Consider the following 24033-nt stretch of genomic DNA (forward strand, 5'->3'; position numbering starts at 1 on the left):
TCATAAACAAATCCAGAAAATGAACTTTGTATATTTTACTAAAATAAAAAGCTTTTACAATGCTCTGGCCTGTGGCTTCCCCACCATGTCCTCCAGGATGGAGTTGATGGGGGTGGGAAGGGTGATGGGAGCCCATCCACTTGAGGAGAATGCCCCCTTTCTGGGTTTTCCAGGCAGGCGGAGGCAGGGCAGGTCTGGAGCATTCCATGAGTACTGTCTGTGCTACAGACTTGTGTTCACCCAAACAGAATTCACCCAACCAGAGGATGGGGCGGTTTCAGGCCTTGAGCAGAGACATCTTCATCCTTGGACACTCTCAAAAAGAAGGGCAAGCTCTGCCCATACAGACCCCAGGATGAAACTCGTCACTTAGAGAGCCTGCCAAGAATCAGTGGTCTCATGGAAACCCAGCCCGGGGCTCGGGAGCCTGACTGTGAACAAAGTGAAGGAAGAAGACAAGCCCAGGTTTCCTTCAAAGGCTCCCTCCAGACCAGGACTGACAAACAGACACTGTCCCCTCATTGAGTGCAGTTTGCACTCACCCACCACCCTCATGGCACACAGAATCCCATCTCCTCTCAGGTGAAGGGCACAAGAACGTCTGTGGGTTCCAGAGAACCAAGAGGGACTGAAGCCCCATGTCCCAGACCCTTCTTCCTGCTGTTCCCCAGACCACCTTCACCTTGTCACAGGTTGGGGACCCTGCACCATCCTGGGGACCCCCCAGGGAATTCCTGTGCCAGGACACAGCTCAGACACAGGACAGCGGTCCCCCACTGTGGGGGTGGGGAGGGCCTCACAGTTCATTGTGGAGTGGCCTGCACTGGGGAGAGAGCTTCTCCTCTAGCACCCCATTGGGAGCACATACCCAGGGGTCGTGGGTCTCCCACTGCCACTTGACCAGTTGGGTCTGAAGCAGTTCCAGAACCTGGGCATAGCGGGGGTCAGTGGCCAGGTTCTGGGTCTCGTGGGGGTCCTGGCTCCTGTCAAAGAGCTCCCAGCGTTCCCGGTAGTAGTAGTGATGCAGGTCCTTGTACCAGCCCGTGGGCCGGCCGGCTGTGGTGCGATTCAGGAGGTCCTGGAAGGTTGGCGAGACGTAGAAGTCCTGGTCAATGGGAAAGGGCATCTTGAAGTGGAGGTTGTGCACAAGGTGGAAGCTCTGGTGGTGCACGGAGCGCATGGGGTAGGACATGGTGACCTCATGGTGGCTCTGGCTGCCAAAAACTGTGGTCCAAAGAGGCTCCGCCTCCAGCGCCGGGAGGAGGGACCGCCCAGTGAGCTGGACAGTCTTTGAGCCAAAGATGGCATAGCTGGGGTAGGGGATAGAGAACCAATCCAAGATGGTGGGCGTGAGATCTGGAAAGGAGATGACATCTCAGTAGGGCGGGCCCTCCAGGGCACCAGACCCACCCCCGTGGAAGGGCTGAATCCAGGCCACTCTGGAAGCTGGTGGGCCACCTTGCACATCAAATCACCAACAGGAAAAAGCTGCTACAGGCCAACCCGTCACTGCTGCGTCACCCTCTGGGCCGTCATGCTTTCAATGCCATGACAAGAGCCCCCAACTTGGTGATACCCAGGATCCTTCTAAAATCCTTCAGACCAGCGAGGAGGCCCCCACACAGGGGCCTATTCCTGTTCTGTGCTGTGGCCAGAATGCTTTCTGACCTTGGGGCCAAAGGGAGATGTGAGCCCTGAGCCCACAGGGGCCCAAGCATGCTGCTGCCCTGACCCCTCAACGTGGGGTCAAGGGGCATCAATTATCACCTGGGAATTTGTCAGAAATGCAAATTTTTGGGCATCACCCCAGACCTACTGAATCAGACACTCTGGGGTGGGATATTTGGATACTAGCAAGTGCTCCAGGTGATTGATGCTCACCAGTGGGCCAGTGGAAAAATGACTGGCTTGAAGTCAGTGAGACCCAAACTGGAATCCAAGCTTGGTGCTTACAAGCTGTGTGACTTTGGGCTCCTAACTTCATGTCTCTGAGCCTCATTTCTGCATCTGTAGAATGAGGCTGATCATCCCTTCCTCACTGAGGTGATGTGGCAACCGCATAAGGTAGTGGGTGAGGAGCTACGTCTGGTCGTGGTGGTCCCGCTAAATGTCCTCTTCCTCCCCCATCCCCCCTCCTCGACCCCTGCTGCATGGAATGCAGAGTCATACCTAGGAGGCTCACGTAGGCCTCGCTGACCTGGCCCCAGCGTTTTGGGTGCTCTGGGGATGACACCAGCATGGGTTCAGCAGTGCCCGGCCAGTAGAGGTTGGTCCTGCCGCTGGGGAAGGGGATACCATTGTCGGATGTGAAGATCACCAGGGTGTCATTCAGGACACCCGCTCCACGCAGCTCCTGGAGCACGAGTCCAATCCCTGCAGGGTGTGGAGGGGATAGCAAAGCTCAGCCGCATGCAGATGTGCAGTTGTGGGAATGCGTGTGCACTAAAGCATTTCTTCATCCGGCTGCTGAACCCTGCACCGTCTTTTCCTTCAATCACCCCGGCCCTCCTTGCCACCAGCCAGGCCTCCCGCCCAGCACTCTGCCCTGGGCCCTGTCCTGGAGCAGGACTTGCACGGCCTCCACCTGAGTGCACCCCTCCAGGACACTGGCCAACCTTGGCACTTCCGTGTCACCCCTATGCAGCTGCTACCTGCCATGCAGTGGTTTCTGTGTTTCCTGGAATCTCCCCGTGGAGGTAATAAGGATGGTCTTGGGTGGGGCCAGAAGATAGGATTCTCTCTACACCCACCCCCTTCCCAAGTCCCCATGAACTAATGGTACCAACAGGGAAACGATAAAGGCACCAACCTCCCAGACTGGGTTGAATGGTGGTTCCCCTAAAAGATATGTCCACACAGAACCTGTGAATGTAACGTTATTTGGAAAGAGGGCCTTTGCAGATACAATTAAGTCAAGGATCTTGAGATGAGATCATCCTGACATACCTAGGTGGTCCTTAAATCGAATGACAGGTGTCTTTAAATGAAGAGGAGGGCCACAGACTAAAGAGAAAACACAGGGAAGGAGCTCACGTGACAACAGAGGCAGAGACTGGAGTAATGCTGCACAAGCCAAGAAACACTTGCAGCCACCATTAGCTGGAAGAGGCGGGAAGGACTCTCCCCTAGAGGGGACATGGCCCTGCGGCACTGGGATTTCTGGCTCTAGCTCAAGATGGAGGCCCAAGCTGTGCCCTATCCCACCACCTGGGCTCCTTGAACCCACCTTGGTCCATGCGGCTGATGGTGGTGTACTGAGCGGCCAAATCAGCTCGGGCAGCCGGTGTATCAGGGACGAAGTAAGGCACCTGGGATGGGGCAGGTGGGTGGAAAGTCAAGGTTAGAACAGATGGGTTGGGTGGAGGGGGCAAAGTGGCCAGCGCTTGAATTAGGGTGGGAGATACAGGTGCCAGCCTTCCTCCCAGGGCCCCAAATCATCTCTCTTCCTGAATGGATTATCCCAGAACACCCACGCTTCTGGGTACATCATTCCATGTCTTTATGCTTCTCTCTGCCACCCCACGGATGGGGACCTGGCTCCAGTGAGTCAGAGGGTTTCTTCTTACACACCTGGGGCCAGGGCTGCCAACCCATGAGCGGGGCACAGGTCCCCATATTTACAGGGTGGAGGAAGAAAGGTAGTTCTCGGAAACGTGGTGAGAGGTCCTCCTACCTGCACATCCTTCGGGTTGTAGGTCTGCGGGGTCCAGTCTGGGATCTGCCCCATGCCACTCTCTCCATTGCCAAACTTCTCACAGAAGGCCCCGTACTGTGGCTGGGAGTGCCCGCAGCGGTGGGGGTCATGGAAGGCGACATAGAGGAAGAAAGGCCTGCAGATGGAGAGACAGGCTTAAGCGTTGAGGTCAAGGTCAGATGGCTGACCCACCACCTGGCTTCTACCCTGGGGAGCCTCATCCTTTGGGAAGGAACACCCCTCAGCTTTGCCTACTCCCCTACAACTGAGAGCCTCCCTGTGATCCACACTGCCTCAGTGTCCCCATGTCCCCTCTTCTTCTGACCAGATCAACTTGAGCATCTGGAACCTTCTCCTCCACCCACACCCCAGCTGTCTGGAGACTCCAAGAATCCCAACCAAAGACTCTGGGATCTGCATCCAGTGTTAACTGTCCAGAGGTCTGGCTGTGTGAGGGCAGTAAGGGGGAGGGACCCTCCTCACACCTGTTGTCCCGAGTCTGCAGGAATTTCCGGACCAGCAGTTTCATTCTAGTGATGTTCCGCCCCACCTGGAGGACAGAGCCATTCTCCTCTGTGTACGCAAAATCAAACGGGTACACCGTCTCCGGCCCCACGTGCTTCTTCCCAATGATGCCTGGAGTCGGGGAGATAGGCCTGTCCAGAGCCCCTTCGGTCTCCCACTCCCCTCTGCCCCCTTCTCCGCTCCCCAGGCCCTGTGTCTTGCTGTGGCCTCCAGGAGGGCAGCCGGGCCCTTGTTCTCATGTGCCCATGGCCCAGCCAGAAGGCCCAGATTCCTTGGGGTCAAGTGCTCAGAGCAGGCAACACAGGGCCCATGGTGGCTCAGGACAAGGCCTTGCCCCTCTGGGGCAGGGAGGTAAGTTGCTGTCCTGCCCCTGTGGCTACACGAAGCCCCTCACCTGTGAGAACACCAGCTCGGCCCAACAGCAAAGGCAGGCTCTGCACCCGGTCGAAGGAGTTGAAGTGGTGGACATCCTGGTGCAGGCCATACATTCCGTTCTGATGCTGCCAGCAAAGATGCTGTGAGGCTGGGCACCTCCTGGCAGCCAGGGTCCTGTCCCCCACCCCACCCGCAATGCTTCTGCTCTCCCAGGCTCACCAGCCTGGCCCTTTGTAGGCCCCTGATTTAGAGTCCTCAGAGAGGTTTTCTCCATCTCTCACTCCCCGCCCAACAGGCCCACAGGTCCCTACCATGGGACGACAGCAGGAAATACAATAGACTGGGAGAATGTACACTAAAATTAGGGGTGGCTTTTATTTTCTTCTTTTTGTGTATCTGTACTTCTCAATTTTTCTATCAAGAGCACACATCGTAGAGTGAAAACCACACCAACAGGCCTCTTTTTATTAGCTGACGTTTTTAGAGTGTAAAAAAAATTGTTGTACGTGTTGCAAACTCAAACAGGCTAGAGAGATGTAAGAAGGAAAAACCCTGTCCTTATTCCTGTGGCTCACTGCCCAGAGGTGAGAGTAGCCTACAGCTGCCTGATTAACCTTACAGGAAGCTTCTGTGTACAGGCCACAGACTGCTCTTTATGTAGGCCTCCTACTCACAGCCTCAGGCTCTCAGAAAGGGATGTACAGAGCATCCCCCGCATAAAATAACGCTGTGAGATAATACATCAGGAGTAAGTGCCCATGTACACCCAGGTTCACAGCAGCATTATTCCAACAACCAAAGGTGGAAGAAACCCAAGTGTCCACTAATAGAGAAATAGATAAACAAAATACGCTCTATCCACACAATGGAACATTATTCAGTCTTGAAAAGTAGTGAGGTACTGACGTGCTCGGGTGAAGCTTGGGGACATTATGCTCAGTGAAACCAGCCAGCCGCAAAAAAGCAAACACTATATGATTCCACTTATGTGATGTACTCAGAGTAACCAAATTCACGGAGACAGAAAGTTGAATGGTGGTTGCCAGGGGCTGGCGGAGCAGTGGGATCAGGGAGCTAGTGTTTAATGGGGACAGAGTTTCAGTTTGGGGTGATGAAGAAGTCCTGGAGACGGATGGTGGTGATGGTTGCACAACAAGGTGAGTGTACGTAATGCCACTGAACTGCAGCCTTAAAATAATTAAAATGGTAAATCTTTCATTACATTTACCTCAGCACAGTAGAGTAAGTGCCTTAAATGGCAGCTTCTATTGTCACAAAAGCTCCTGGGACAATATCATGAAAAGAGTTAATACTGGGCTGGGCAAGTACCTGCCAGGCACCTTGCTGTGAGCTTTACATATAGAGAGTTAACTTGGCCAATCCTATAGTAATCCCAGGAGTGAGGTATTACTATCACCCCATCTTTCAGGTGAGGAAATTGAGGCACACAGAGATAAGTGATTTGCTCACAGTCACACAGTGGTGGAGCAGGGCTGCACTTGGACCATTTGGCTGGGGGTGGGGGAGGGAAGGTGGGCACATCCCCAGGGAGACCAGGGAGGGGTTCCCAGCAGCAGAGGCCCTGGGGGCTCTCCCTCCTCCTGAACCCCTGCTGCCCTCACCTGGGGCAGGCCAGTGAGGAGGCTGGCCCGGCTGGGAGAGCAGCTGCTCACGGAGGTGAAGGCATTGCGGAAGACAAGGCTCCGGCGGGCCAAGGCATCCAGGTGAGGGGTGGTGATGGCACTGTTGTTGTAGGCACCACTCTCAAAGCCTCCGTCATCCGCTGAGGAAGGAGGGAGACATAGAGGACCTGATGGCCTGGGCTCAGAAAGAGCAGCATGTGGGAGTGAGAGACCTGGGTCCTGCTGCAGTGGCCTGGCAGTGATGCCCAGGCGGGTATGATACCTCTGTAGACTTGATATAAGGCAGGTATGATTCCCAAGTGGGAATGACCCAAGGGGGCATGATATTCAGCAGGCTTGTTACTTGAGTGGGAATGCCACCAGGCATGTATGAAAACTGGGTGAACATGGTAGTAGGCAGGCCTAAAACTGAGGGGAGCATGAGATCCAAGCAGGCATGATTCGGCAGTCCTGGGCTCTGCAGACATGCCTGAGGATGTGGATCCACGTGCTGGTTCTCCGCCAATGCCCCTGAGATAGGAGGAGTTGAAGGGAGCCGCTCTGTAGGGTGCTGTTTAAGTTACAATTAGCTGAAGGACCTGCCCCAGACCACAAAGTTAATCAGAAACAGTGGCCCTGGCCGACAGCCAGACCTCAAAAGAGGAAAGCATCAGGTTGCCTTGTGATAGCTGGGCTCTGGTTACCCAAGCAGAAAGTCTCGTGAACAACAGGGCACTAGAGGAACTTGGGGTTTCACGGAGGCGGGCAGGGCCGGGGGAGAAGGCGGGTGGGTGAGTGGGGGCTGCTCCCTTCAGCCAGGAGAAAGAGGGTAGAGCCACAGCGCTCTGGGGTCTGAAAAGGGAAGGGAAACGGGGTTATCACTGCTGGGGAGAAGATGAGAAATCCAGGGCACCCTGCTGGTCTCTGAGGACTTGGGCACCAGCCCCTCTTCTGGCATCCCCTCTGCGATCTGTGGAAAGCCGCCCAGCGCCCTGAGGTGGGTGGGGACCGCAGGCTTAGCCCTGGCTGCTCTGGTCACGGTTCGGGCTACAGGGTCAGAACCGGGGGCAGGAATGGGGTGTGAATGCTGGGGCCGACCCCTCCAGACCCTGCAGTGGACAGGGCCGCCTCTGCTTGCCTCTCCAAGGAGCCGACCACGAAGAGTCTGGGGCCAGCAAAAAGAAGAGTCGGGGAATGAACGGCAATGGGGTCTTCAGGGCACGGAGGGTTAGCGCTGGCCTCTTCTGGGGTCGACAACCGGCGGCCGTGGAGGGCGGTGCCCGGGGTCCCGGCGGGTCGGAACTTACCAAGGATCAGCAGCACGTTTCGGGGGCGCGCCCGGTGCACAAAGCAGAGCCCCACTAAGAGGAGCAACACCCAGCAGGCCGGCCCGGAGCAGCGCATAGCGGCGGTTCTAGCCAGGCGCCGCCCCGCGGTCACATGAGCATCAGCCCTCCCGCCCCCACCCTCGGTCACGTGTACATCAGGACCCGCCCCGGCTCCGGCTCCCGCTCCCCCAACCTCTGCTGTCTCTGCAGAGCTGCTGCGGAGACGACGGGAGACATCTGCAGAGCTGCTGCGGAGACGACGGGAGACCCCGAGCTGTGGCGTCCGGTGAGTGCCTGGCTGACGGCGGCGGGGCCCGGGGCCGGGCGTTCGAGTTGCCAGGGCACTGACCGGGGTCACTGGTGGGCGGCCGACGTGGGGGGGGGCGGCAAGTGGTCCGAGGGTACGGGCGCGTCCCGCGGGGACCCCGCTCCCCACCCACCTCATCCCCACCCAGGTCCCCGCCATCCTCCGCCTTGCTGGGGCCGGCAGGCCACGGACCGGCAGACGGTGTGGGTCACCCCCTTAGACCCCAGTGTCTGGGGCAAGCGGCTTCGGGGGTGGGGGGCCGGTTCTGTCCAGAGCGGCCCCACCGGGGCTGGGGGTGGTTTGGGACGGGCTCTGCGCGCCAGGAGCACCAGGACCCTAGAGGATGCGCGCCGTGAATTACCGGGGGGAGCCTCTGACGTTCTTTCAGAACAAACTAGAATACCTAAGGCTCCTCTAAGGATGTAGACGCCACAGGTGGGGGTTGGGGTGATGCGCAGCTTCAGGATGGGAGCCCTCCCTCCACCGCAGCGCTGCAGTCTGCCGTAGTGGGTGGAGCCTGCTATGCTGCGCACTTGGAAAACCTCAGGGCCTCCAGTCACCCCACCCACTCATCGCCAGCTGCATGTGGGTATCTCCGTGGGCCTGCTTTTCTCTGCACTGCTCCCCGTTAAATTTCCTGGTGTGTGGGGGGGGAATAAAAAAGGAAACAAATTCTCCTGGGAGGAGAAACCTTGAGTCTAATTAGTGATTAGTGTTTGAACTCCTCAGTGAGAAATCATTTATTTTTACTGGCCAGAGTCGATGGAAGAGAAGGCACCTAAGGGTCTGGGCAGGTGGGGTTAAGGGAGAGCAGTCGGTGGCTGGGGGCACTCCATCTTTGGTTGACGCCTTCTCTGCACAGGCTGTTGGCTTCCTGACTCAGATCAGCAAGGTGAGGGGAGATTTAACGCATCTAGCTCCACCCCCCTGGGTGAGAGGAGACTGATTGCGCATCTCCTGATGTTTCTGGACCTCACCCTCACTCTCACCCTATTGCTGGGTTTTCTGAAGCCCAGGCCCTGACTGCTGGTCTGTGTCCCCTCGTGCCCCGCCCCACTCTTCCTAGACATGTCATCTACTATGAAGCCGCCCAAGGGCTTTGCCCCGATGTCCTGCTGCTGGTCCACTGCGACCATGCAGAAGAGGCTGCCTTTCCTGGCCTGGCTGCCTGACTACACCTGGCACGCGCTGAAGATGGACTTCATCGCTGGGATCTCAGTCGGGCTCACAGTCATTCCCCAGGCGCTGGCCTATGCTGAGGTGGCTGGACTCCCTCCCCAGGTGAGATGTGTGCTCTTGCTGCCCACCACATCCCTTCCCCTTAGCCTGACCCCACTCCAGGCCTTAGTGCTCACCCAGGAGCAGAGTAGAAATGCATGCATAGTATTCCCTCCAGACAAGGGGGCACTCTGGGCTCCAGTCCCATGGGGCCCAAGAAGCCTTAGTTTACAACCTAGAACATGTGACTGCCTTTGGGCAGACGTGTGCTCCTGTAACCTGTCTTGTCATGCTTGTCACACACAGGCACCAAGCTAGTTCTGGATTGCCTGATGGGGCCAGTGGGATGACTCACTCTGGCTTTAAGAATGCTTTCTCAGAATCACAGGCTCAGACGTAAGGACATGAGGCCCCAGTTGGGTGTGGGTAGGAAAGAGGCCCTGTAGTCACTGTAGGTCCACAACCTTGGGTAACAGGGTGATCAGTTCACCCTGTCTGTATGTGCTGCTGTGCCCAGAATACACAATGGACCACACAGATCCTTGTGCTTAACCAGGTACACCAGGGATCCTGTGTGGGTGCCGTGTGCCTCCTGGATATTCATTGCTCTCTCTGCCCAACAGTACGGCCTCTACTCTGCCTTCATGGGGTGCTTCGTATATTTTTTTCTGGGTACCTCCCGAGATGTGACTCTGGGCCCCACGGCCATCATGTCCCTCCTGGTCTCCTTCTACACCTTCCGTGAGCCTGCCTATGCTGTGCTGCTGGCCTTTCTGTCGGGCTGCATCCAATTAGGCATGGGGTTCCTGCGCTTGGGTAAGACACTCAGACCTTCCTGTCATGGGGACGGGGGGTTGCAGCTGTGCTCTTTCTGGGGTACCAAGGCACCTCCTTCTGGGGATGCCTTGCCTTCAGCATTTCTTTCTTTGCATTCCAAGGGCTATCCGTGTGTGTCTGTGTGTCTGTGTATCTGTGTGTGTCAAGAAGGGTGGCTCTCAGCTCTCTACTGTGCTCAGAGCCCAGGACACTTGGAGAAGTGCCCAGGGCCTCAGTCCCTAGTCTCTTTCCTGCTCTCCAAACCAGCCCAAACAGGGTATGCCACTAGTCTTTAGACCCAGTCCCACCCATACCACCTCTCCCAGCCCACACTGACCCAGTGGGGCTGGGACCAGCTTGGTGTTCCCTCTTGGCTGTCCAGGGTTCCTGCTGGACTTCATCTCCTGTCCCGTCATTAAAGGTTTCACCTCGGCTGCCGCCATCATCATCGGCTTCGGGCAGATTAAGGTAGGCACCCTAGTTGGTCCTGGGGGATCTGCTGGCTAGCAGGGCCAAGGCCAGGTCCTGATATGTGTGGGTCAAACTCTTGCTATTTTGGGGCTCAGAGCCTGTCGTGCTGGCATGAGTCTCCATTAATAAAATCATCCTTGGGCTTTCCTGGTGGCGCAGTAGTTGAGAGTCCGCCTGCCGATGCAGGGGACACGGGTTCGTGCCCCGGTCCAGGAAGATCCCACATGCCGCAGAGCGGCTAGGCCCGTGAGCCATGGCCGCTGAGCCTGCGCGTCTGGAGCCTATGCTCCGCAACGGGAGAGGCCACAACAGTGAGAGGCCCGTGTACCACAATAAATAAATAAATAAATAAGTAAAATAAAATCATCCTTTGGGGGAGAAATTGAGTGATGGCCAAGTTCTACAACAGGTAATTTGGGGGACCAGTAATGACAGTCCCCGCTCTTGCTGGAGTTTTCATGCCTGAGTGCTTGGTTCACCTCACAGAGTCCTGCCCCTACTGCGTATTGAACCATTGGGCCTTTACAAGTCACGAGTGTACTGCCAAAATTCCGACAAGCAAATTGCTCCCCAAGCTAATTTAGCTAGGTGATTTCACTTTTATGTCTTTCTTTTCCAATTTTTTGTTTAATGTTTTTCAAATATCGTGCTTTTTTATGTTTCTGTTTAAACACAAATGAGAAGTATTGGAATCAGTGATCATTGGTTATCTGAGGATATCATTTACTCTCCTTCCATTGGGTTCTGTGTACCTGGAAGGCAGGCACTGTTTTACTTCCAACGTGGCCGCCTGGAGCTGTGCTTGGGTGTGCAGAATGAAACTGAGCTGAATCGTACAGATTGAGGGACACACACACACACACACACACACACATATACACACGCCTCTCCATGGTGTGGTTCCCACAGTCAGGCTCTGCTTCACTCTAGTCCGTGACAGTCTTCGCGGATGGAGGCCAAATGAGAAAGTAAGAACGTGAAGCCCAAGAGGGTACATGTGAGAGAGAATAAAGTAGTTGACACGTCACTGGGTGCTGGGTTAAGTTCTCCCTATGTTTAGATCTCAGAAGTCCTCTGGGAGGTAGGCATTACTATCTCCACTTACAGAGGAGGAAGCAGCCTAGAACGATGTGCGTAATTCGAACTATAGATTATGTACACACATATGTCAGGGTAAGCTTGGCAAGTGCTATTTCGTGGGATGCTCTGTCCTTTATTCTGGAAACATTAGCTTTCATTTTTAGTGTCAAGAATGTTCTTTTTTCATAACACAGTGAGAGGGTAGCTTCTTTATGCACTCGTATTTGGCACGCCTAGGTCTCTGTCTTCAAAACCTTGACTAGGTCATGACAGTCATCTGAGAGCCTCTAGGCTTGGGGTGGGGGTCCTCTTGACCTGCCCACGCAGGAGTCCCTGCCCAGGACAGAAGCCGCTGTCCGTGTCTGCCCTTCCCCTTCGGGGGCTGTGTACACAGTGGGTTTTGGGGTCCTTGGAGCCTGATTGCCTTGCGAGTCTGGGCCTCGACCTCCCCTTCTGATCCCAACCAGATAAAGAACTAAAGTACAGAGTGGCGCCCCTTCTCCCACCTGAGAACCCCCGACCTGGCGGGGTCCCCTCAGCGCTCCTCCCTGGAGGACTTCGGCGCCCCCCCGACCCCCGCCCGTGCAGGTCTGCCAGTCTCATGGCGAGACTTTCGCTTCTGACGGGGCGGTCCCCGATGGGCGGGCCTCCAAGTGACGGACGCGGCCTCGAGCCAATGGCGGTGGGGTCTGTGCTGTGAAGGGCGGGCCTCTGAGTGATGGACGGGGCCGCGAACAGATGGCAGCCGGGCCTGAGGGGGTGGGCCGGGCCCCGGGCCAGGGGGCAGTTGAACCAGTCTCCTTGGTTTGAGGTCGCTCGGACAGATTTTCCTCAGATAGGAAAGTAATTTGCAACGACTTGCGACAACCGGAACTTTGTGAAATACCGTCAGCGCTCCCACTTCCCCCAGAGAGGGATAACTTTGATCTCCTCCCTTTGGGGACTTTGGGAATGGACAGGTAGGCCCGGGAGAGCCGGGAGATGTTTTCCCCCAGGAAGGGCCCTTGGAGGGGTAGGGGGTTCCAGGTTTGGAACAGTATTGAGATGCTGCAAGGGTTGGGTTTCAGGCCTTATATCGCAGAAGGCTGTCTAATCAGAAGCTCTTGTTTGACAGAACCTGCTGGGACTGCAGCACATCTCCAGGCAGTTTTTTCTGCAAGTGTATTACACTTTCCACAACATCGGAGAGACCAGGTACTGGTTGGCTGTGTTTCTCCCCCCGCCCCCATAAGTAAGTTCTTCCTTCTAGATCCCTCTCCCAGTTCCCTCCCCATTTCCACTCCCAGGTGGCATTTATTCCAATCCTCTGGGATCTTGCTGCTCAAACAGGGGTCCCGTGAGCAGCACCGTTGGCATCACCTGGGAGCTGGTTAGAAGCACAGTCTGGCTGGCCCAGACCTGCTGACTCAGTCGGCTTAACAAGAGGCCCACGTGGCACATTGAAGCTTGAGAAGCTCTGCTCTGGTCAGTCCAGTGCGCCAGTCAGCGTGACCCCATGCAGGGCTTTCTCCTGTGGTCAAAGTGAGAAGAGACCATATGAAGGAAGGGCAGGTGGTCTCTCGTTCAAGGAGTTCATAGTTCAGTGAGCAAGAGAACCACAGGGCAAGGGAAGGCAGAGGCCAACAGACATGCAGATGCCAGGAGACGGGTGTCAGGTGGAGAGAGTTCCTACAGCAAGCACATCACTCAGATGGAGGGGTTTCTCTCAGAGAGCAAGCAGGTTAAAGGGACAAATAGGAGATGCAGCTCCATGAGCCCAGCTGGAGGCCAGAACACCTCTCTGGCTGGAGGGGCAAGAGGAAGAAGTGACCTGGGCGGGGGGCTGTACGGGGAGCTTCCTGAAGGGAGTGGAGGAGACCCTGTGACCATCCTCTCCTCCCCTTCTGATCTGCTGCTGAGGTTTCCTGGCCCATAAGATGCACCTGGTTGGGGTCAGCCACATGGGGGGCAGTGGAGATGGAGATGGACCGGTCAGAGAGCGTCATAGGCAGTCAGGAGTGAATCTCCCGGAACTGACGAGACACGTGTAGCCCAGAGAGCTATGTGACTAAAAACGTGAGTTGGTAGCGTGCCTATGGCTACCACTGTGATCTGGGCTTCAGCTCCCAGGGCCTGTGTACTTACTAAGTTTCGAATAAAGTTTTGAAATGGAACAGGGACAGAGGTTACTTAGGAAAAAACAAAAAGAGCATTCGAGAGAGAAAGTTTTCCAGCAGAAGCAGCAACCAAAGGCCAGAAGGCCTGTGCTCTCAGCAGGTTTGCGTGGTGACTGGTGTCTGTCTGCAGGGTGGGCGATGCAGTGCTGGGACTGGTCTGCATGGTGCTGCTTCTCGTGCTAAAGCTGATGCGGGACCACGTGCCTCCCGTCCATCCCGAGATGCCCACTGGCGTGCGGCTCAGCCATGGGTTGGTTTGGACTGCCACCACAGGTGAGGGGGCCTTCTGGCTGAGGGACCATTTCCAGATTTGTCCTGCACAACCTGGTCTCACATTGTAGTCACCCCAGGAACCCGAATTCCACCCCTAGAGAGCTTCACGTCACTCGCTAAGTGGTTCTGATATGCATCCAGGGCTGAGAACTCTGTTTAACAGCAGAAGTTCTCAGCTAGGGATGATTTTGCTCCCTCCCGCCCCCGGGGGACATTTGGCAATGTTCAGAGACATTCTTGGTTGACACTACTGGGCAAGACTGTTTCTGACTTCTGATGGGTGGAGGCCAGGGATTTTACTAAACATCCTGCAATGTACAGCCTCCCACGGCAAAAAACTGATCTGGCCCAAGGTGTCAGCAGTGCTAAGGTTGAGAAACTCTGGCAGGTCTCTGGGGGAGAAAACAAGTTCCACTGAGACAGACTGGTCCTGTTTTAATTGTGCAGCTGCAAAGGGTAAACATTTTGCTTCAGGCCTGGAATCAGCAGGTTGAGTTGCAGTTAACCAGAGGATCTGTAAAGAAAGGCTGAAGTAAAAGGCGGCAAGATGAGGAGAGTTAGTGGAACCATTGGCTGGTTGAAGGGCCATCTTGGGGTGGCGGTGGGGATGGACATCTCTCCACTGAGCTGCCAGTAGGTGACACAGAGAGAGAATGGCAGGTACAGCAAAGCAAGGAAGCATTGATATCTAGTGGGCCTTCCCAGAGCTGAGGGGAATGGAAATCATCCCGCTTGGCCCTACTCCTCCGCGGCCATGAAATCCAGCCAGTTGTGGGAGGGAGGGGGTGACGAGATTTCAGCCCTTGAGTCACTTCCAGCTTCTCCGGCTGGTCCCCAGTCCCAAGAGTCACTCACCAGATGCCATTCTGCAGCCGAGAGGCCATGGGTAAATGCTGAGCACTTGGGAGGGTGGAAGAGCACTGGGTTTGTGGTGAAACTACTGGTTTCAAGTCCTAGTTTAGCCACTTACCTGGCACTTGCGTGAGTCACTTGTCAAAATTTTATGAGCTTTAGTATAGTCATCTGTAAAATAGGGAAAACAGGCTCTGTTGCCTAAAACTTAACACTCGAAGTGTGGCCTCTGACCAGCAGCACAGGCATCCCCTGGGAGCTTGTTGGAAATGCAGGTTCTCAGGCCCACCCAGACCTCTGACGCGGAATCTGCACGTTAACATGCTTGTCAGGTGACTTGTAGGCACACTGAGGTCTGAGAAGTGCTGCTCCAAAACCCTGTAGGCTTCTCAGGGACTGCTGTCTTCTTTCTCTCCAGGATATGTGGTGTGTCCTTAGGAAACTAGTTACTGAGCTCCCAACTACGTTTATTAAAAAGTCATCGTTTCAGCTTGTATTTTAGCTGAGTGAGGACAGGTTAACCTATAGTAGTACCTTGTGTTTGTTTAGCAATTTGTAGAGAATTTGTTTAGCCCCAGAACACTCTTGTGGGGTAGGTGGAACAGTTGTAATTTCTCCCCTTTTGCAAATGAAAAAGTAGAGACTTGCAGAAATTGAATGAGCTGTAATCTGACATACAGTGATGGATGGCTTATAAAGCATTTTACAAACATCACTTCTTTTGATTCTCATAGCAGCCTTGAGGATGGGATATTATTTTCCCTGTGTTGCCAGTGAGGAAAATGAGGCTCTGAAAGGTAAAACAGACAAACCAAATAAGACTTCTCAAGGTCACATAGCTAGGAGCAGGCAGAGTGAGGACTTGCTCCCAGGTCACTTGCCCATTTTCTTGATCAATTGATCTAGAGGTGTATCGATTTTATTTATCTCACAGAACCAGCTTTTGATTGCATTGATCTTTCTCTTGCTTTTGTTTTCTCGTTAGTAGATTTTGATCTGATCTTCATTATTTCCTTGCATTGGCTGCTTTTGAATTTAGGTTTCTTTTTCAAATTCTTAAGGCAGAAGCTGAGGTCTCTGAGACCTTCCTTTTCCAATATAGTGATTAGGGTCATAAATTTCCTACTCAGCACTGCTTTAGCTGCATCCCACAATTTTGATAGGTTGTGTTTTCATTTTCACTTAGTTCTAAATACTTTCTAATTTCCATTTTTACTTCTCTTTTGAATTGTGGATTATTTACCCTTTGAACCAGGAGGAGCCTTTTAGGAATTAGTTTCCAAATATTTGGGGATTTTTTAATTAGTATTTTGCTACTGATTTCTAACGTAATCCCATTACTGTCAGAGAACAAACGCTGTACGTACATACATATGTAGAATTATAATTTTCTCTGGAAATGACCCCCCTTTATCCTGGTAACATTCTTTGCTCTGAACTCTACTTTCATGTAGAGTTGTTCCAGATTTCTTTTGGTTAGTATTAGCATATGTTTTCCCATCCTTTTACTTTGAACCTATTTAACTTATTTGTGTCTTTATGTTTAAAAAGTGTGATTTTTGTAGGAAACGTATAGACGGGTTTTGTTTTTTAATACAATCTGATGATCTCTGCCTTTTCATTGGGGGGTGGGGTAATGTTTACATTCCATGTGATGACTGATGTATCTAGCTTTAGATCTACCATATTGCTCTTTGTTTCCTATTGTCTCATTTCTTCTTTGTTCCCTTTTCCCTCTCTTTCTACCATCTTTTGGATTGAGTATTTTTCTATGATTCTTTTTTTATTCCCTTTATTGGCTTATTGGCTATAACTGCTGTGTGTGTTTTTGTTTTTGCTTGTTTGTTTTTGGTGGTTGCTTTAGGGTTTATCGTATACATCTGTATCTTAATACAGTATACTCTCCAACTTCACGTTGATATAAGAACCTTTTGACCAGATACATCCATTTCTCCTCTTCTAGCCTTTGTGCTATGGTTGTCATATATTTTTTTCAACATGTGTTTTAAATCCCTCAGTCGTTATTATTGTTTCCACTTTAACTATGTAGTTACTTCTAAAGATGTACAAGTAATGAGAACAGAGTTTGTTGTATCTTCCCACATTATACATCTTGTGCTTTTCGTTCCTTTGTGTAGATCCAGATCTCCATCTGTATCATTTTCCTTCTGCCTGGAGAGCCTTCTATATTGTTTCCTGTAGTGCAGGCCTGTTGGTGATGAATTCTTTCAACTTTTGTAGGTCCAAAATAGTCAATGTTTTACTTTTCTTTTGGAGGGTAGCTTTGCTGGATATAGAATTCTAGACAGTTTTTTTCCTCCTCCACACTTTAAAAATGCTGTTCTCCTGTCTTCTGGCCTGCTTTGTTTCCTACAAGAAGTCTGCTGTCATTCTTATTTCATTCCTCTAGATATGACCTTTTTCTCTGGCTGCTTTTAAGACATTCTCTTGGGCTTCCCTGGTGGCACACTGGTTGAGAATCTGCCTGCCAGTGCAGGGGACACCGGTTTGAGTCCTGGTCTGGGAAGATCCCACATGCTGCAGAGCAACTAAGCCCGGGCGCGACAGGGACTGAGCCTGCGCGTCTGGATCCTGTGCTCCGCAGCAAGAGAGGCTGCGACAGTGAGAGGCCCGCGCACTGCAATGAAGAGAGGCCCCTGCTCGCCACAACTAGAGAAAGCCCACGCACAGAAATGAAGACCCAACACAGCCAAAAAACAAAATTCTCTTTATCATTGACTTTAGGCAATTTGATTATGATGTGCCTTGTTGTAGTTTCTTTTTTTTTTTTTTTTCCATGTGTCTTGTCCTTGGAATTCACTGAGCTTCTTGGTTATGCAGGTTTGCAGTTTTTATCAAATTTGGAAAAATACTCAGTCATTGTTTCTTCAAATCCTTGTGCTGTCTCCCCATGCCACTCCATGGTCTTTCTTTGTGGACTCTGACACATATTAGGTTACTTGAAATTGTTACACAGCTACTGATGCTTTGTACAGTTTTTCAATCTTTCTTTTCTTCTGTGTGCTTCATTTTGAGGAGTTTCTACTGCTACATCTTCAGTTTCACTAGTCTTTTTCCTGTAATATCTAATCTGTCTTTAATCCATTCAGTGTATATTTTGCCTCAGACGTTACGGTTTTCATTTCTAGAAGGTCAATTTGGGAGATATTTGGGTATATATACACAGACACTGTTGTTCCATATATTTTGTCCAGTTTTTAGTTGTTTTAGGCAGCAGAGTAAACCTGCTCTGTTTCTCCGTCTTCAAAGTGGCATTACCTTGGGAGATCTGATCTCAAAGTCTTTCCAGCTCTGCCTTTGACCATGCAGTCACTGGTGACCAGTAGATGATATGCGTGCTGGCCCTGTGTGTCACCACTCCTCTGTTTCCCCATTGTGCGTTTTTCATGGTGTCATGTGTTCATGCCTGCCATACGGTTGCTTGTATCCATGCTGTTTCCCAGGCTGGGGTGGGGTCTTCCACCTCCTGAGGTGTATTTGCCCCAGTTACCCAGATGATCCAGGTTTCACTGACAGTTTCTCCCCCTGTCCTAGCTCGCAACGCCCTGGTGGTCTCCTTTGCTGCCCTGGTCGCATACTCCTTCCAGGTGACTGGATACCAGCCTTTTGTTCTAACTGGGAAGACACCCGAGGGGCTCCCTGATGCCCACATCCCTCCCTTCTCAGTGACCACTGCCAACGGGACGATCTCCTTCACCGAGATGGTACAGGTGGGTAGAGACAGGGAGCCAGGCCGGCTTGGCTGAGGCCGCAGCAGCCCCTGGGCCTGGTTCTATCTCCTAATGCGTCCGCTTAGTGATGCGCAGCTCTGAACTCAGCTAGGACTGCTGTTCTCAGGAAGGGGCATCTCTGGTGCAGGGACAGGTAGGAATGAGTTCCAGGTTAGGCACAACCTCAAAGGGCACCACATTTATTTTTCTACCTTGAGCCCAGGGGGTGTTCCTGCCATCGTGGACGCTGGCAGAGCAGGAATCTGTTGTGTTCTGCTGTGTGTCGTGTTTCTTGCAGTGTGAGCTCACAGCCCTGCAGCTGAAGTATGTTTGCTTCTGTCAGACATGGACGAGCCAGTGCCTACCTTATCAGGTCACTGACTGGTCAGCCCTCTTCTGTCCTTCCCCAGAGGGTCACTCACCATCCCTCTCTCCTCTCTCAGGGCATGGGGGTCGGGCTGGCCGTGGTGCCCCTGATGGGTCTCCTGGAGAGTATCGCAGTGGCCAAATCCTTTGGTAAGATGCTCACCACCCATGCCCTCCCTGGCACCTCAACCTGGAGCCCAGCCTGCCTTGCTTGCCTGCTCTTCTGCTTGCTTTTTATCTGCTTTGATTTTTAAAACTTTGAATTTTTATCTGAGTAATACATGCTTCTTTAAAAATATTATTTTTTAAGTATTATCTTTGTTTTTAATATAATTTTTTGAGTTGACAGTTTTCATTTAATTGGTAATAATAGCTGTATTTGATAACCTGTTAGCAAAATTCCTAAAAATTTGACAAGGTGCCCTTTCCGAGTGTCTGAGCACACCTGGCCTGTCCCCTCCTGACCCCTGGAGAGGCTGGGAAGCGTTAATCTACTTATATGTTTGCTGCTCAATACTGATTCCCTGTGCCTGAGCTGAGGCTGCCAGACCTTTCACGTGTCCCTGCTTCTGTCTTAGGTCCCTGGACTTTTGTTCTGTGTAGTCCATGAGGATGATGTGTTTCTTCTGTTCTGTAAGAGGGTTAAGTCCTTTGTTTGGATCTAATTTGACTCTAAAGGTTAAAATTCAGATATATGACATGTATGTTACTATGACTACCTAACTTGTGTTCACTGCCCAGCCCAGGTTGTGCCAGGATTATGTTTCCTTCTTTGAAGTTCCAGCATCTGGATCCTTAGACCATTCCAAGGAGACTATAAACCAGTGTTCATTCTAAAGGGTTTTCCTTTCCAAACGCCAGCAGTTGCTCAAGACCACGCTGCATTTCAGTTTGAGACCTGTTCAGCTCACGTCTTTCTTGTTCAGTTTTTATTTTTCCGATCCTTTTTTTTTTTTTAATTCGGAGGGGCATATCTCGGAATCTGCACGTGACATTTTACTCATCTTGTCTATTACTTAGAAAACTCTCCATTTTCTTTTGAAGTCAGCTGACTTCCTGTGCTCATTTGTATAGCTTGTCCTGCTTTTAAATCAAGGCTTCGTAAACACAGCCTGCTGCCCATCACCTGCGAATGGCTTTTGCATTTTTAAATGTTTAAAAAAAATCTAAAGAAGATTTGGGTTTGATGACACATGAAAAGTATATGAAATTTGTATTTCAGTTCACAAGTAGGGTTTTATTGGAAGATGATCTCTTGTTCACTTGTTTTGTGTTGTATGGCTGCTTTGTGCTATAATGGGGAGCTGAGCAGTTGTGACAGAGGGTGTGACCCTCAAAACCTAAAATATTGACAGCCTGGCCCTTTACAGAAAGTTTACCAACCATTGTCTTAAAATTCATGCCGCTCCATAGTTTCTCCCTAAATCTTCCCGCTCTTGTCTCTGGGCCTCATCTGAGACTTTCTGGTCATCCTGACTTGCCACCAGAGAGCTTTTTAGTTTAAAACATCTTTCCCTTGTTATAAAAGCAATACATGTTTGTTGCACAGGATGTTGAAAGTTCAGAAATGGATAAAAAAACGAATCACTTGTAATGTCCTTCAGTACCTCAATTAACTGCTAACATTTTGCTCTACGTCTACTTGTTTTTTTGTAAACACACAAAGACGTGTGTACACTTGCATACATATATATATTTTATCTGTGTTTATACCTTCTGTTTACAAACGTAGACAATGCTGTAGGGAGGAATTGGTAGCCTGTTCTATCATTTCATAGGCAGTTTCCTGATGATATGTAACTAGTGACAGTGTTTTTATTGTCTGTTCTCTTTATAGCTTCTCAAAATAATTACCGTATTAACGCCAACCAGGAGCTGCTGGCCATCGGTAAGACTCCAGTGGCGGGTGGCTCTCGGGGTCTGGGTGGTGGAGGTGCTGACACGCAGGGTGCAGAGCTGGCCCGAGTGGGGCCCATTCTCCCATCTCAGGTGGTTCAGTTTAATCCCTAGGAGTAGGGTGCCGACATCTAGTGTCTGACTGAGGCTCACTGAGCACCTGCTGTGTACCAGACCCTGAGGGCTGTGGCCTGTTCTGTGCCTGGGAACGCCTGGAATGTTCCACCTGGGCTGGGGGCTTCCAGGGCGAGGGTCAGGTTGCTGAGGAATGTGGCCAGGTAGGATCTCAGGTGAGCCTGCTGATTGTGTGGGATCTTGGCTGCCTGTGCCTCGCCCTGTGCCTCCCTCCAGGAGGGGCAGGCAGATGAGTGAGGACTCAGATGGGCCCCAGGCTTCCTGACTGTGGAGCGGTGCATCCCAGGTGACACCTGAGCTGTCTCTAGAGCAGGCCTTGAACCTGTGACCAGTTGTGGGTTTGCGGAGCCAAGGAGACCATGGTGGTCTTTGTGAAGGCCCCTGGGTGAGGTGGGTGCTGACGAGCTGATGGTGATGAACTTGGGCTAGTTACCTCCATTCTGAGGTCCCAGCCAGGTTCCCGGCATGGCTGCGTCCAGTACAGGTTAATCAGAGGCACACAGGGAAGGCAGCTTACTGGCCATGACCTTCTCCCAGTCACCTTGGCTAGTCATCTCATGAAAGTATGGGTTTGAAGGAACTCAGAGTAGCAGGGATGCCGGCAGGCGTACTGGGCACTTCAGGCCTGTCTCTGCACACTTGCCTTACTCAGCCGTCCCCCTTTCTGGGCAGGAGGGATTCCTCATTCTGTTATACATGGGAAAAGGCATATTTCACACAGGCAAGGCTGGGGTCAGAACTGCTTTATAGCTAGAATTAATCTCGGCGCACTTGGCAAAGATCATGGTTTGACCTTCCTAGAGGAAGAGAGAACCAGATATAGGATGCCCCACTGGGTAGTTCCTCTCACCTTCTGTCTTCCTGTTTCCTTTCTGGTTTTTATCTCCTTTCTCCTCCTCTCCTTTTTCTATTTTATGCTTCTTCTCGTCCTGGATGAGCTTTTTCCTTCCGTTTCTCCACAGGCCTGACGAACATCCTGGGCTCCCTCTTCTCCTCCTACCCGGTCACGGGCAGCTTTGGCCGGTGAGTGACTACGTTCCCCCTTCCCTGTGTCTCCAGGGAGGTCCCCGCCCAGGTCAGAGGGTCCTTGTCCAGCTTGAAGAACCAGGTTCCCCCTCCTGGGCCCTTGCCCATGTCCTGAGGCCATTTTCACTTTTCTCCACATTGGTCCTCTCTCCCTTGGTCAGCTGTGACGGTGTTTATGGGGAGACAAGAGGGGGCTCGCTCTGCTTCCCTCACCATCTTAGCTGGTTTTCTTTACCCCGATACACGGTGCTGCAGTTTAACGTTAAAAAGATCCCCATGCATGGAAATGCTCCCAGCATCTTGGTGCTGGAGTTAATTCCTGAAAGATAGTGGAGGTGGGAGGGATTGTGGCTCCTCGCCTCCCCTGCTCTCCCAGCCCGACAGCCACTAATGGGTCTCTGTTGCCTTCCAGGACTGCTGTGAATGCTCAGTCAGGGGTGTGCACCCCAGCAGGCGGCCTGATGACGGGTGAGCACCCATTGCACAGACACTGTGCTCCCCGTGTCCGCCGCAGTGAGATAGGAGGAAAGGAGTGGAGGGAGCCCAGGGTATGGGTGCCGTCGGCTCTGGTGCCTGGCTGTGTGCCCCAGAGCAGGGACTCCTTGCTGGGTGGGAGTTGGGGCGGCAGGGCCATGAGGTCACAGCACCCCACGCCCCTGCAGGAGCCCTGGTGCTGATGTCACTCGACTACCTGACCTCACTCTTCTACTACATCCCCAAGTCTGCCCTGGCTGCTGTCATTATCATGGCCGTGGTCCCCCTGTTCGACACCAAGATCGTGGGGACGCTCTGGCGAGTGAAAAGTATGTATCTCCTGTCCGTTGGCACCATGGTTATCGATGATCCTCCGTCTGCCATTGGCTGCTGCCCAGGCTGGCCCAGCCGGGGGAGAGATGGGGGCTTTGGGGTGACCACCAGGGCCCATGTCATAGCCTCCCTTTCTCCACTGGTCATAGCAGCTCAAGGTTCTCCAGAACCTGCAGTTCCTTTACCGTAACAAGTTTTTGTTCTCTTTTGTTTTTCAAAGCAGTTAAGGGATTTATGTGGCTTCTACATCTAAGAGAAGTCTTGGTGCCTCCCTGGTCCTCATATCCCTTTTTCCTTGGTCCCCTGAGAAGTGCCCACTGGGACCTCTTCCCAGGGGCAGGGGACCAGGCCGACCAGGCAGGTCTTAAGGGTCCCTCGCCCAGGTAGGGAGGGATTTCTTGCCTCTGACACATTACCTTGAGCTGGCATGGCCTGTCAGAAGCATCAGTCCCCAAGTCTCCGGATGGGGGTCCCTTGGGAGCTGTTTGGGGTCCATGACACCTTCACTCATTATGAGGAAAGCCACGCACGAGGTGTCTCTTGTCAGGGGGCTCGGGTAGCTGGGAGCCAAGCTCGCTGTGGAGGGGCCATTCCTCAGCTGGACCCCCTCTCCCAGGGCTGGACTTGCTGCCCCTCTGCGTGACGTTCCTGCTCTGCTTCTGGGAGGTCCAGTATGGCATCCTGGCAGGGACCCTGGTGTCTATGCTGGTTCTCCTGCACTCCGTGGCCAGACCCAAGATACAGGTAGCCCATCTGGTCTCCCTGAGGGGGACCTGCTGGCCTCAGGGGGCCCGGTGGGGTGAAGCATGCCATGGGCAGACCCTTTGACCCCACTGTCTTGCATTTTGAGCTCTTGGTGTGATTGTGGCCTGAGGCACTGCCAAGTGACCATTCACCTAGCGGATGGTTTGACCTTCCGGTCATAACCCCACAGTGCTGTCATGCTGCGCGTGGGGCTGTGGCGCAGGTGGGGGTCCCGCCAGCTCTGCACCCTCCCGTCCACCCTAGGCCTGGAAGAGCTGCCCTGTTGAACTTGCCTCCAGGGCTCACTGGCTTCCCCCACACTGTCCCCAGGTGTCAGAGGGCCCGATGCTAGTCCTGCAGCCGGCGAGTGGCCTGCACTTCCCTGCGATCGAAACCCTCCGGGAGGCGTTACTGAGCCAGGCTCTGGAAAGTACGTGGCCAGTTGGGCTGCGGTCACCCCCAGCTCCCGGCCACCCTCTCAGCAGGGGTTCCTGCTGGACCCCAAGACCCTGCTCTCAGCTGTCAGGAAGGAGCTTGCCCGTCCTTGGGTCCTGGGGGTCTCGGGCGTCTCAAGAGTGGCGTCCAGTGGACACCCCCCCCCCCCCCCCCCC

General features: G+C 52.8%; 2 protein-coding genes across 4 annotated transcripts in view; one reads left to right on the plus strand and one right to left on the minus strand.

Annotated features, from left to right (window-relative positions):
* Window positions 1–20: 20 nt before the first annotated feature.
* Window positions 21–7640, minus strand: SGSH (N-sulfoglucosamine sulfohydrolase). Of its 3 annotated transcripts, none has more exons than XM_024760997.1 (8): window positions 7524–7640; window positions 6217–6377; window positions 4614–4719; window positions 4180–4330; window positions 3674–3830; window positions 3227–3308; window positions 2170–2373; window positions 21–1356 (listed from the first exon to the last, which is right to left on the minus strand). In XM_024760997.1, exons 1-8 carry the CDS (start codon window positions 7618–7620, stop codon window positions 797–799), a joined length of 1518 nt encoding a protein of 505 aa, XP_024616765.1. In that variant the 5' UTR covers window positions 7621–7640; the 3' UTR covers window positions 21–796. The 3 variants fall into 3 exon arrangements, with proteins under 3 accessions (XP_024616765.1, XP_024616766.1, XP_024616767.1); XM_024760999.1 differs by having other exon boundaries at window positions 847–1105; XM_024760998.1 differs by lacking the exon at window positions 4614–4719 and having other exon boundaries at window positions 4180–4244.
* Window positions 7641–7764: 124 nt separating this feature from the next.
* Window positions 7765–24033, plus strand: part of SLC26A11 (solute carrier family 26 member 11) — an 18787-nt gene continuing 2518 nt past the window's right edge. Inside the window, exons 1-14 of the mRNA XM_024760865.1 lie at window positions 7765–7830; window positions 8918–9132; window positions 9693–9885; window positions 10268–10353; window positions 12551–12630; window positions 13723–13865; window positions 18273–18448; window positions 18892–18964; window positions 20652–20702; window positions 21808–21868; window positions 22284–22339; window positions 22534–22674; window positions 23295–23422; window positions 23753–23852. Coding sequence (XP_024616633.1) covers window positions 8920–9132; window positions 9693–9885; window positions 10268–10353; window positions 12551–12630; window positions 13723–13865; window positions 18273–18448; window positions 18892–18964; window positions 20652–20702; window positions 21808–21868; window positions 22284–22339; window positions 22534–22674; window positions 23295–23422; window positions 23753–23852 — 1501 coding nt within the window. The 5' untranslated portion in view covers window positions 7765–7830; window positions 8918–8919. The remainder of the gene's footprint in view (window positions 7831–8917; window positions 9133–9692; window positions 9886–10267; window positions 10354–12550; window positions 12631–13722; window positions 13866–18272; window positions 18449–18891; window positions 18965–20651; window positions 20703–21807; window positions 21869–22283; window positions 22340–22533; window positions 22675–23294; window positions 23423–23752; window positions 23853–24033) is intronic.

This window comes from Neophocaena asiaeorientalis, unplaced genomic scaffold (genome assembly GCF_003031525.2).
Source record: "Neophocaena asiaeorientalis asiaeorientalis breed wild unplaced genomic scaffold, Neophocaena_asiaeorientalis_V1.1 scaffold30, whole genome shotgun sequence".
Classification (NCBI taxonomy): Eukaryota; Metazoa; Chordata; class Mammalia; order Artiodactyla; family Phocoenidae; genus Neophocaena; species Neophocaena asiaeorientalis.